This window comes from Capsicum annuum, chromosome 1, assembly GCF_002878395.1.
Source record: "Capsicum annuum cultivar UCD-10X-F1 chromosome 1, UCD10Xv1.1, whole genome shotgun sequence".
NCBI classification, from domain to species: Eukaryota; Viridiplantae; Streptophyta; class Magnoliopsida; order Solanales; family Solanaceae; genus Capsicum; species Capsicum annuum.
The window spans coordinates 44,763,640-44,775,913 of record NC_061111.1 but is presented as its reverse complement, the minus strand read 5'-3'; the positions used below and the strand labels follow the sequence as shown (position 1 = coordinate 44,775,913).

The 12,274-nt window shown below is 29.7% G+C and overlaps 1 protein-coding gene across 2 annotated transcripts; it reads right to left on the bottom strand.

The window, feature by feature from the left end:
- Positions 1–9,222: 9,222 nt before the first annotated feature.
- LOC107874004 (extensin-2) lies at positions 9,223–11,943 on the bottom strand. 2 transcript variants are annotated; one of them, XM_016720912.2, is made up of 4 exons: positions 11,229–11,942; positions 10,767–11,003; positions 10,036–10,273; positions 9,223–9,607 (listed from the first exon to the last, which is right to left on the bottom strand). In XM_016720912.2, exons 1-4 carry the CDS (start codon positions 11,850–11,852, stop codon positions 9,600–9,602), a joined length of 1,107 nt encoding a protein of 368 aa, XP_016576398.2. In that variant the 5' UTR covers positions 11,853–11,942; the 3' UTR covers positions 9,223–9,599. The 2 variants fall into 2 exon arrangements, with proteins under 2 accessions (XP_016576398.2, XP_016576401.2); XM_016720915.2 differs by lacking the exon at positions 10,036–10,273 and having other exon boundaries at positions 11,229–11,943.
- Positions 11,944–12,274: the final 331 nt, after the last annotated feature.

Sequence of the window (12,274 nt, the reverse complement as noted above, 5' to 3'; positions counted from 1 at the left end):
TACTTTATGTTGTAGTTCCTGCAGCTGTTGATGTTATTTATTAAATGCTTCATTTACGTATGGGTGTAGCACATAACTTTAGCTCTTTCCAAGTCACAACGACAGTTTGATAAGCTTGAAATGGCTGATAAGCAGTCTTAAAGGCTCATATAAGGCACTTTTAAGCCCCAAAAATCAGAAAAAGCTCATCGAGGGCATTACGAGGTGCACTTCATTTCCCGTGAGTCCTAATTGAGTCGAGCAGTACATGAACTATAAACATAGTCAGCAAAGAGATATATTAGTAATTGTTAATGAACCATAAATATAGTCGAGCGTACAATATACACCCTTGTATTGGGAACTTTAGTGCACCGGACTGCCTTTTTTGTTAGTGAAAACATTTTGAATGAATTTGTTAATTCTTTTTCTTCATTGCACCTTTTTTTTTTTTTTTTCTCTAAAGCTCACACTGCATTTGTACCTTATGCACTCAACAAAAGAAGAACGCTTATGTACATAACATAACAAATTCTCAAATAACAAGTAAACATGCATCATCACATAACAAATTCGCAATGAATCAACAATACAACAATAACAGGTCAAACAGTGCTCACAGACAAGCTACATAACCATCAAAAGTATCAATCATACCGTAAACATCCACAAAATCAACACAAATATGTACACACATGCTATGAGACTTATTTTTACCCAAATAGTCATGACCTGTAGGGAACAATCTATGTTCATGTACCGTACCGGCGTGATACTCGATCCAACGTAAATATAAACGTACTGGCGTGGTACCCGATCCAATATAAATATAAACGTACCGGCGTGGTATCCGATTCAACATAAATGTACACGTACCGGCGTGGTACCTGATCCAACATAAATGTAAACGTACCGGCGTGGTACCTGATCCAACATAAATATAAACATACCGGCGTGGTACCCGATCCAACATAAATATAAACGTATTGAAGTGTTACCCGATCCAACATAAATATAAACGTACTGGCGTGGTACCCGATCCAACATAAATATAAATGTACTAATCAACAAGTATTCAATTAACATACACACAATTAGGTCGAGTCTAAACTCCAATTAAACCGTAACCTACCTCAACCGAAGAATTCGAACGTAAGCTACTTTACAAGGGCCTTACCCTTCCGTAAGGCTTCCGAATGCTCAAAATCTGAGGTTGATCGTAATTTTTCTTTTCCCAATTCGGTCAATGTAGTATGCCCTTATTCAGCCGCCACTTTTGTATTTAGGATGTTGTTTTAATATGGAGAGGTTAAACCTACTAGTTTAATTAACTGGAATGGAATAATATGATCTAGGAAAACAAAATAATGAATTTTAACTCATTAAATTACCAATTACACTAATTATCTAAAAAATATCTCAAACTTTTAATAAATTCGCAACATTTATTCGAAATCTCATAGAAGCATGTTAATATGTAAATTGACTAAAACTATGTTCCGAAATTATTAAAAAATATAAAAATTCTAAGTCGAGGTCTTCTTGACCAAAAGTTGCCTATAATCAAACTTAAATTTATTAAAACTCAATAATTCAACTATAATGACTTCAATAACTTCTGAACACCTCAAGAATTGGTACTACTCATCCCATGAGTCATAATTCACGTACACCAACTACGGGGAGAGCTAAAATAGGAAAGATGAGAAAATTTCACAAATGACCGGGAGGGTCGTTACATAGGGCTTACCACAGTAGGCGCCACCGAGGGATTTTCTAGGGCAGAAACCCTTTTATTCAAAGCTAAATTGTGACTCTTAAGAAAGGATATTTCCTTTTTGAGATTATCAATCTCATTCTTAAGGTCTTGTGTTGTTGCAGGGATACTGACAACCTTTTGTCTTTCCTTGAGAAGTTTATGAACTTTTGTCATGGTATAAGGTCCCTTTGGGAGGGAATACAAGGAATTTCCTCCTCTTTGGAAGAATAACTTGTAGATGGTTTATTATCTTCCTGGTTTAAATTTTTTAGCATTTCAATTAGAGCTGCTAATTTGTCTTCTTTCAAGACATTTATTTCCATATCTTGGAATTGGGAGTAGATGTTATAAAACAACATCTTCTTCTTCCTTGTTACTACAAGGTTGTCCCTGTTGGTAGGGAAAACATCCGTCTTCTAAGGACCGGTAATCCTCATTATGAAGAACTCTTAAATTTTCATCTGTGGACGAATGACTTTCCTCATTATCACTATGGTTCAGACTAAAATTTTTTGGAGAAGAATTAAACAATATCTTACATAAAGAGTCTTTAACTTTCTCATCTAAGGTAAAACTCTTAATCTTTTCTTTTACTTTACAATCTTTTGCAAAGTGGCCAAATCTACCACATCTGTAGCAAGAATTAGTCTTTTTGGCCTTCTCTTTTTTGGATTTATAATCCTTTTTCCTCTTGTATTTTTTCTCAATTCTCTTAGTCTTTTTATCTTCAGAGAATTTCTTCTTCTTGCCCCTATAAGGTTCTTTAGAAGATTTAGGACTATCTATGGCAAATTATTCACAGAATTCCCCTAATTTTTGTCTCTCATTGAGACGGTGTCTCTTTATTTGTTGGTTTAGCTTAATCTCATTACATAAAGCTAGACCTTCTTGAGTACAAACATTGATCAAGCTTCCATATGTATGCTCATCATAGTTAATACTCAGGTTAGAACCTCACAGGATTTTCCTAACTCTTTTCGCAAACAACATGGGAAGACCATCTACAAATTTGGACTTCCAATGGGTGCTATTACTCTCAGGTAATTCTATAACTCTTGATAAGAAAACATCTTTGTACCACCTAAAAGATGTCAGAGTCTTGCACCTAAGATTCTGGAGTGAAGTCCTGATACTTTCACTTTTATCAGTCCATTTTCCTGAAAAGTGCTCAATAATATTGATAACTAAAGTATAAACTGCATTCAAGGTCTCTTGGCCATTTTCTACCTTTACTGCACCTAAAATTTTTGCTTTATGTTCTGGTGTGAGATAATTATCCCACCAACCCTTAAGCTGACCCGTAAAGCCTGAAGTAATCATTTCTGCAATAGCCTTATCATTGTTTCTCTGATTGGCTTTGTAAATTGTTCGTTACATTAACATTTGGTGTACCATAATAGAAATCTGTCCATCAATTAAACCATCTACGTTTCATTCATAGATTTCATCACCTCTAAAACTGTTAGGAATGTACAATCCCTGTTCTTTAAACAGAACATCATGAGGAGTAGGCCTTGGATAATAGAACATTTTTTGGGTCGATTTCCTCGCAAATTTCTCTGTGAGTTTTTTTAACCTCATTTGGACCATCATTGTCCTGTGCAGTATTATCACCATGGATATGGTTTATCTTTAACCCGCTAAATTCTTTTCCTAACAATTCCTGTATATCGTCTAAGTCATTACTTATCTTAAAATCTTTGATATCAGGTGGAGGCTGAATACTAGATGTAGCAGTAACAACCATATCCATATCCTTCTGCTTAGTATTACTAGGCTCTATTTTCTTGATCTCAGCAAGAATCTTATCTATCTTTTCATATAAACAAATTATTTGTTCTCCTAGTATGCTCATGTAAATATTAGCATAATTATGCTATTTCAACACCAAGTTGACATTTTGAGCAGTGACTAGAGCAGTATTATCCTCAATCAGTTTTGCAAAAGCAGTAAAATGAACTACTTTATTATCTTTTTCCAATTGAAAAGATTGTTGAGGAGGGAAGACTGATGAGGCGACCTTTCCATTAGTTAATTTAAAATTCCTAGAAAGCATGAAAATATAATTATCCACATACTTGGCCATAAACCAAGGTACAAAAGCAATCATTTTATTATGAGCCGAAAGATCTTTATAAAATTCTTCCTGGAAAGTAGTTTTTTTCACCTTTATTAAAGCTTTGAAAAAATCATGTTCTGAAGAGCTCCCATCTAGGTTTAAAAAATTCTTTAATTTTTTTTTCCTTATCGGAGATCCTGGACTAAAGTCAATTTTATCTTAATTCATTTTAAACCTGTAGGAAAATCCATTTCGGATTCTGTTGGATTCAAATCAGAAACTGCATTAGCAATATTATCGCTGTCAACTCTGATATTATTCATTCTAAAACTTTCTCTAATCTGAAAAGTAGAATCTCTAGATTGAGAATTAACAATATAATCAACAGGGGATATATATGATGTTGATCTTGTTAATCTTGATGAAGTTGTAATATGCAAATCACTAGCTCTATTTATTAGAGGTAGGGAATCAGAAAATCTGATTCTTATAGTGCCATCAACGATCTATTCCACCTTTGAAATCTCACTATCGAGATTACTCTGAGGAGGAGCTATATCCTCAAGGATCCATTCTTTTGGAAAATCTATTTCATCCCTTTAATAGGTCGTCTAGTTTCTACTTTAGACCTACCAAAATTGGTTTCCATAAGAATAGTCTCATTTTTGAAATCCATAATCTTACACATAGGATTCAAAGTATAAAGAGGTTTATAATATATTCTGTAACAAATACATATGACCTTAGTACCAGGTATGTAATTACAACCATGTAGTTTAATATTCAAGATTAAAGCATTCAATGAATTCTCATCACTAAGAGAAATCTGCAAATTTGGATATGCATTAAAATACACAGGCTCATAGGTCAGGCTTGTTTGAACAGTCCCTATAAGAGACTTTTTTCAATCTTGGTTTTTACCATCTCTTAAAGCTGCTATAAAGCTTTCTAGCAGACCTCGCAGGGTTAGTGGCTTAAAAGCGACAGACTAAATATTTAGTGTTAAAATATAACAAACTATACTATCAGTATGCTATGACATAAGATGTTGAAATAAGAACCAAATTATCTAATGATATTAAGTTCACAATATACATACCTGTAGTAATAGATTTTAATTCGAGGCTGTTGGACCACTTATTTAATGTTTGTTGGGCCAAATGTCAAAACAAAAAAGGTACACCAAAAAACACAACTTTTCTCGAGGGCCTTGGTATAAATTTTAAAAGGAAACAAAAAGGGGATAAATTACAGCTAGAGTGCATAATGCTCTCAGATTTGACTTGTTAGGAAGCACTTAATAAAGACATTATGTGATTCTTAAGGGACTTCTTAAAAATCTCATTGGATTGTATGTTAGTTTTTTTTTTTTTTGGCAAAAATTTAGATATAGGTAACTTTTAGTCTATAATTATAAGGTATAGTTAAAATTTGTATAATTACAAAACATAGATATACCTTAAATCCCTTTCTTTCTCTCCCTCTTTCTCAGCTCTCTCCCGTTCCGTCATTTCCATCCCTCTATCTCGGTCTTCTCCCCCCTCTTTCTCATTCTTTTATTTTTTTTATAATTTCAAGAATCATATATTTGTATACTAGAGGAGCATGACCCGTGTTAGCACGGGCCCAACATTAAGATATTTATTTATCTTTTCAATCTTGATATATTTAGATAAAAGTTTTTAATAAAAGGATTGCATATGTTTTCTAGGATTCATCCGAAATCTACCATGAGTTCAATATATGTTAATTTTAATATGTATTTAGATAATTTAAGTTGTTAACTATTGTAATTTCTAATATTTTTTATGTAATTTTTAAATTAATATACGTTACTTTTCTTGTCCAAATTTTTGTGGCATTGATAGTCAATTATATTTTAAAAATAATTTAAGTTTTTAACTATTGAGATTTATAATACTTTTCTCCTATTCCAATTTCAGTGACACTAATATAATTTCAAGAGTCGACCAAATATTTTATATCTTTTAAATTTTTTAAGTTGTTAATTATTGTGATTTCTAGTATTTTTCATGTAATTACTTTGAAATATATAACATATTAAATTATTTTTAGATATTTTAAGTTGTTAACTATTGTAATTTATAATACTTTTTATGTAATTTTTGAATAATATATGCTACTCTCCTTGTCCTGAGTTTTGTGTCGACGATAGCCAATAATATTTTTTAAATAATTTAAATTTTTTATCATTGTGATTTATAATATTTTTTCTATTTCTACTTATGTGGCACAATGCTTAAATGACCATAATAATTAATAAGAGGTGATATAGTAAAATGTAATTATCATTATTTATTATTTTTGTTATGTGTATGTGTTGATTCAAGAAGAATTTGGAAACACTTAGAAAAGTGTTGAGTGTTACAAATGTTAATAATCCATTTGGTGCTTCTTGATTTCTCTACATTTATTTCTTGTGTGTTTTTACTCTTTTGCCCTTTGAGTATATATAGTAATTTTTTTTTTTTAAAAAAAATATCATGAAAATTTTTATTCATAGTATATATATATATATATATATATATTATAGTAAAATCATGGATTCAATATTATTAATTTTTCAATACATAAGTGACTTATAATAATTAATCGCGGATGTACGTTAAAATCACTATTGAAGCAGTAAAAAGTCAATCAATTTTTAATTTTTTTTTGTTAATTATTGTTATTTACAGTACTTTTTATTTCATTTTCAAATAATATATGTTGCTTTATATCTTCTTCTGTCCCGTCTCAATTTATGTGATACTAATATAATTTTGATAGTCAATCAAATATTTTATGTTGACATATCATTTTGTTATTCTTATTTTTCTAATACATAAATGACTTATAATAATGAGTGATATAGTAAAATCATCGTTCGAAAGACGAAAATTTAATTTAAAACATTAAGAGTTAATTCTGCATTTTATGTCTATTTTATTTTTTTTATTAAATATTATTTATTTTTTTAATACCTAGATGAATCATAATCATTAATTAAGAGCAATTGATTATGTTATTACTATAAAAATTAATATAATTTTATCATATCCAATAGTAATCATCGATAATTCATCGAAATAGTATATTAATTAAATATGGGATGCTATATTTGCATATGCAAAATATGATATTATTAAACATTATTGGATAGTGCATTATATTTATCTTTCACAATAATAAAATTTTACTACATATTTTTCTTTATTTTTTTTAACTTGATATATATTGACCCAACACAAATTCTAAGAAAATATTCATTAGAATTTTTTTTACTAAATTAAATTTATTAATTTTTTACTTTAAAAATTTAAAGTTAATTTTAAATATTAGTACTTTTATATAAGAAAAAAATAATTTTAAAATTTAAATTTACTAAAATAAATAAAAGTCAATTAAAATAATAAAATTGATTAACTTTAAATATTTAGTTGCAATTAATTAAGATAATTTTTTATTTTATCATGATTTATGGTGCACCAATAAAATTTTGAGAGTTGAATAGAGCTTTTATCTATTTTTTAAAAAGTATTTTAAATTGTTAATTATTGTGATTTATAATAATTTTTACTTAATTATCAAATAATATATTTACTCCTTGTGTCCCAATTTATGTAGCTTCGGTACAATTTTGAGAATCAACTAAAATTTTTATATATCTTTGAAATATTTTAAGTTGTTAATTATTATGCTTTACAGTACTTTTTCTTTTATCTCAATTTATGTGGCATTGCTAAAATAATGAGAGTCAATAAAATTTCTACATGTCTTTTAAATATTTTAAGTTATTAATTATTGTGATTCGTGGTAACAAATTAGTTTTGAACATGATAGCCAATTAAATAAATAAATTTTTTTTACTTCCAATATGTAGTTATAGTTAATTAATATAAATTAATAGAATATATTAAATATTTAAACCATTATGATGAAACAATGAAATTATTATATATTGGGGCATGGTATGTAATTAAGTGGGAGTGGAGGAGTTTTTTGGTAATTGCATGAGAGGTGGTCGAAACCACATACACTGTGCAAAATGTCTATGTACACACTCAATACACATTCTGCAAATATATATATGCAGATATATAGTTATTTAATATACACTATGATAATATACAAACATTAAATATACAATTGAAAAAAAAGAAGGAAATTGGATGCACATATACAATTAACAACTTATACATATATGACTTATATAATTGACATATGCAATTGATATATATGACTTATACATATATGACTTGTACAATTGACTTATACGTATACGACTTATACAATTACATCATATAAATAATTAATATATGACTTATACATACACGCATATTTAATTGACACATAATATATAATTGATAACAATTTAGTTGTATTAAGAAAATAATGATTGAATTAAAAAAATTATATTTTTGTATATACATTATACAAAATATATATGTACACACTCAATATACATTCTGCAACTGTATTTATATAGATATATAGTTATTTAATTTACAGTATGATAATTGACACATAATATATAATTGATAATAATTTAGTTGAATTAAGAAAATCTTCTATGAAAAAATACAGCGAATGCGTAGGGAAAAACACAAAATATCAGAAAATTTGGAAGAAAAAATAGAAAGAAAAATATTCTTTGATATATATTAGAATAAGCTTTGAGATTTGTTAATTAGGAGAAATACATAATGCCGCTAAAAACGTCCGGTAAAAGAATGACCTATTGCTGCTAAACACTCCAATCAGTTAAGACATAAAACAAAAAATTAATTATGAGAGAGAAAGTTTTACTTGCCTTTGATATATACATTAACCATACCATGTAATTATTAAAATTAATAGCTATGAATTGTAATTTTTTAAAACATTAACCATACCATGTAATTATTAAATTATTTTATCTATAATGTGTAATTTTTCCTTAGAATTTTTAATATGAATTTTGAATCATAATATTTTTTTTTGGTCTGTTGAGTTCTCAATATATTATTTATATATATTAAATAATTTTTTAAAACACAAATATAGAATTTAAGCTTAAGCTAGAGTGCCTATCTCGTAGCCATAATGCTAATTTCGCCCCTAAATAACACGATTGAAAATTATACTTAGTATCTATTTTCACGATATAATTTGATCCGACATTAATAAAAATATAAGAAATAATTTATTTTTGGTGAAATTTGTGGTTTTAAATATGCAAAAATATTTATATATATTATGAGATTTACAAAGCTTTAGATTTGTAACTGTAAAAAAAGCTGATAAACTTCATTATTATACAAATAATAATAAGAAAAAGTAGAGTACTATAATATTCTCTTATAAACACTAAAATTTTGACATATAGGTAAGGTTGCATCCCAAGAGGATGAGGGCTGGCCGATTTCTGGGTGTACTCATATTAAAAACACCTGACTGAATATTCTAGGTTGACTTCGCCGGTACAGCTGTAGTGGGTCTGTTGATGGGCATGATATATTGAGTGGAGTCAAATCATACACTAAAGGATAAAAAAAAAAGTGCTTTCGCGATAAGAGATAGACAAACGATAGGAGATCCAGTTATGATAGCAGTTCACGGGACATGTGGCAGCCCTTAATTTACTTTCGTTGAACGTTGACTCTTTAAAAAACATAAAACATTAAATATCCTCATTTATTCCACATCGTCCTCGGTGCATTATTATTGCTAAAAACACAACATTATAACAACAAATTATCTAATACAAGATCTGGAATTAAACAGCTAAGCAATCCATTGTTTTACTCCTCCTTGGATAGCTTAATCACCTGAAATTATTAATTACAAAAAAATCATTAATTAGAAAAATAACTTTAATTAGTATTGTCAAAAAATAAATATATGGTACTTTATTTGAAAGATTTTCCAAACAATATACAAAACTTATGTTTAATAATTACTATTGACAGTGACACCTTTAATTTATATATTTCTTAATTCAAAATATCTATAATAAAAAAATGAAAAAGATGTAATTATCTTCAAATTTGCCCCAAGTAATCTATGATGGAGGACCCATCAAAATATTCTTACTATAATTTTATGATCTGTCACTTTTAACCATAAAAAAGAAAAATAATACTTTCCAAAATATTTATCATTTTAAAAATTATTTTTGCATTCCATTTTCCTACTCCAAGAAAATATATTAGTCATTTATCAAAATCTTAAATGCTAAATAAAAATGATAACTTACTTGCACGTAAATCAGTACAAGGACTATCGACTTTGCAATAAGATTGAAGGGTAATCAATTCTAGATTACCCAAATCTTCGGCATACTTATAACAAGGACAACTAATACCAAGTATGCTCTTGAATGTCGGGCAACATGTGTCAATTGAAGTTGTGTTGAACATGCATTTCTTCACCTTTTCTTTGTCACTAGCTGAGCAACCCGAAAACGGGGTGGGAGCCACTGGAGGAGGGGGACTCTGTATTCATAAATATGAAATAATTACTTCACATATTCTTCTATTCATTTTTATTGATCACATTAGTTAAAATCGTTTCAAAATATCTATCATTAATTTTTTTTTTGAAAGAATAATAATTTTTTTAATTTTTGAACTACAACTTTACTATTTCAAGAAAATATGCTCATATACTCACTCATATAGTACATTTTTATCAAAATGATTGTAGGCAGTAATTTTCTTACCGAATGAGTCAAAATTTTAAAAGATGAATAAAACTACTTCACATATTCTTCCAGTCATTTTTATTGGTCACATTAGTTAAAATCGTTTCAAAATATCTATCATTTTAAAAAGATTAAGAATATATATATATATATATATATATTTAATTCTTGAATTCCTCCCTTTCTATTTCAAATGGTACAATTTTATAAAAATGATTGTAGATAGTAATTTTCTTAAAGAATGTGTCAACAATCTTAAAAGATGGATAAAAATAATAACTTACTGGCACACCACTACAAGGGCTATCGACATCACAATAAGCTTCAAGAGTGACCAAGACTTGATTATCCAAATCCTCAGCATACTTATAGCAAGGACAACTAGTGCCAAGTATGCTCTTGAATGTCGGGCAACATGCATCAATTGAAGTTGTGTTGAACATGCATGTCTTCACCTTTTCTTTATCACTAGCTGAGCAACTATCCGAAAATGGAGTGGGAGTCACTGGAGGAGGGGGACTCTGTATTCATAAATATGAAATAATTACTTCACATATTCGTTTAGTCATTTTTATTGGTCACATTAGCTAAAAAATTGTTTCAAAATATTTATCAATTTAAAAAGATATAAAATATTTTTTTTAGTTCTTGAATTCCACCATTACTATTTCAAATAGTTCAATTTTATAAAAGTGATTGCAGATAGTGTCAACGATCTTAAAAGATGGATAAAAATAATAATTTACCGGCTTGCAAGGGCTATCGACATCACAATAAGCTTCAAGAGTGATCAAGACTTGATTGTCTAAATCCTCAGCATACTTATAGCAAGGGCAACTAGTGCCAAGTATGCTCTTGAATATCGGACAACATGCATCAATTGAAGTTGTGTTGAACATGCATTTCTTCACCTTTTCTTGGTCACTAATAGAACACCCTGAAAACGGTGTAGGAGGGGGTGATCTTGGTGGAGGCGGTGGCGAGCGCGGAGGTGGAGGTGGTGGTGAGCGCAGAGGTGGAGGTGGTGGTGGACACGGTGGCGGAGGTGGCGGTGGACATGGTCGTGGTCGAGGTCGTGGTCGTGGAGGAGGGCATGGCCATGGTCGTGGCCAGGGGAATGGCCACGGGAAATCACATGGGATATCCCATGGGTATGGGTCATCCCATGGATATGGGTAATCCCACGGGTCTGGGTAATCCCACGGGTCTGGGTAATCCCATGGGTCTGGGTAATCCCACGGGTCTGGGTAATCCCATGGGTCTGGGTAATCATTGGCCTCTACGACTTCTGTCGCCACGATCACTTGTTTGTGGCTGAAAAATAAAATTGTAGCCACTGTTAACATCATAAGCATTTTCATGGTTGTCATTTTTGCGAATGGTTTGTGTTCTACTGCGAAGAGATATGACCATCTATATATAATAAAATTTTGAATTTACTATGGTAGTTATGGCAGTTCACATGAATTTAATATCTCATGCGATAACATTTTTTAAAATTATATATTATAGGTTCATATTTGTAAGTACCTTTTGGTTCTAAAGGTTTTGGTCCTACAATGTAGGGTCTTTTTGTTGGAAAATTGTCATTGGACCAGATTTTCCATAATAGATGTTTACCATTCCTTTTAGTCTATTAATTGTCCAACTCCAATATTTTAGTGCAGAGAGAAGTATCAATTATCCTGAACTTATCACGTTTTATTTATGATATACCTAAATTTTTACTAGTTCTAAGTACTCTAAACTTGTTCTTTTAGCTAGTATGTCGCGCTACCTTTTTCGGTCCACT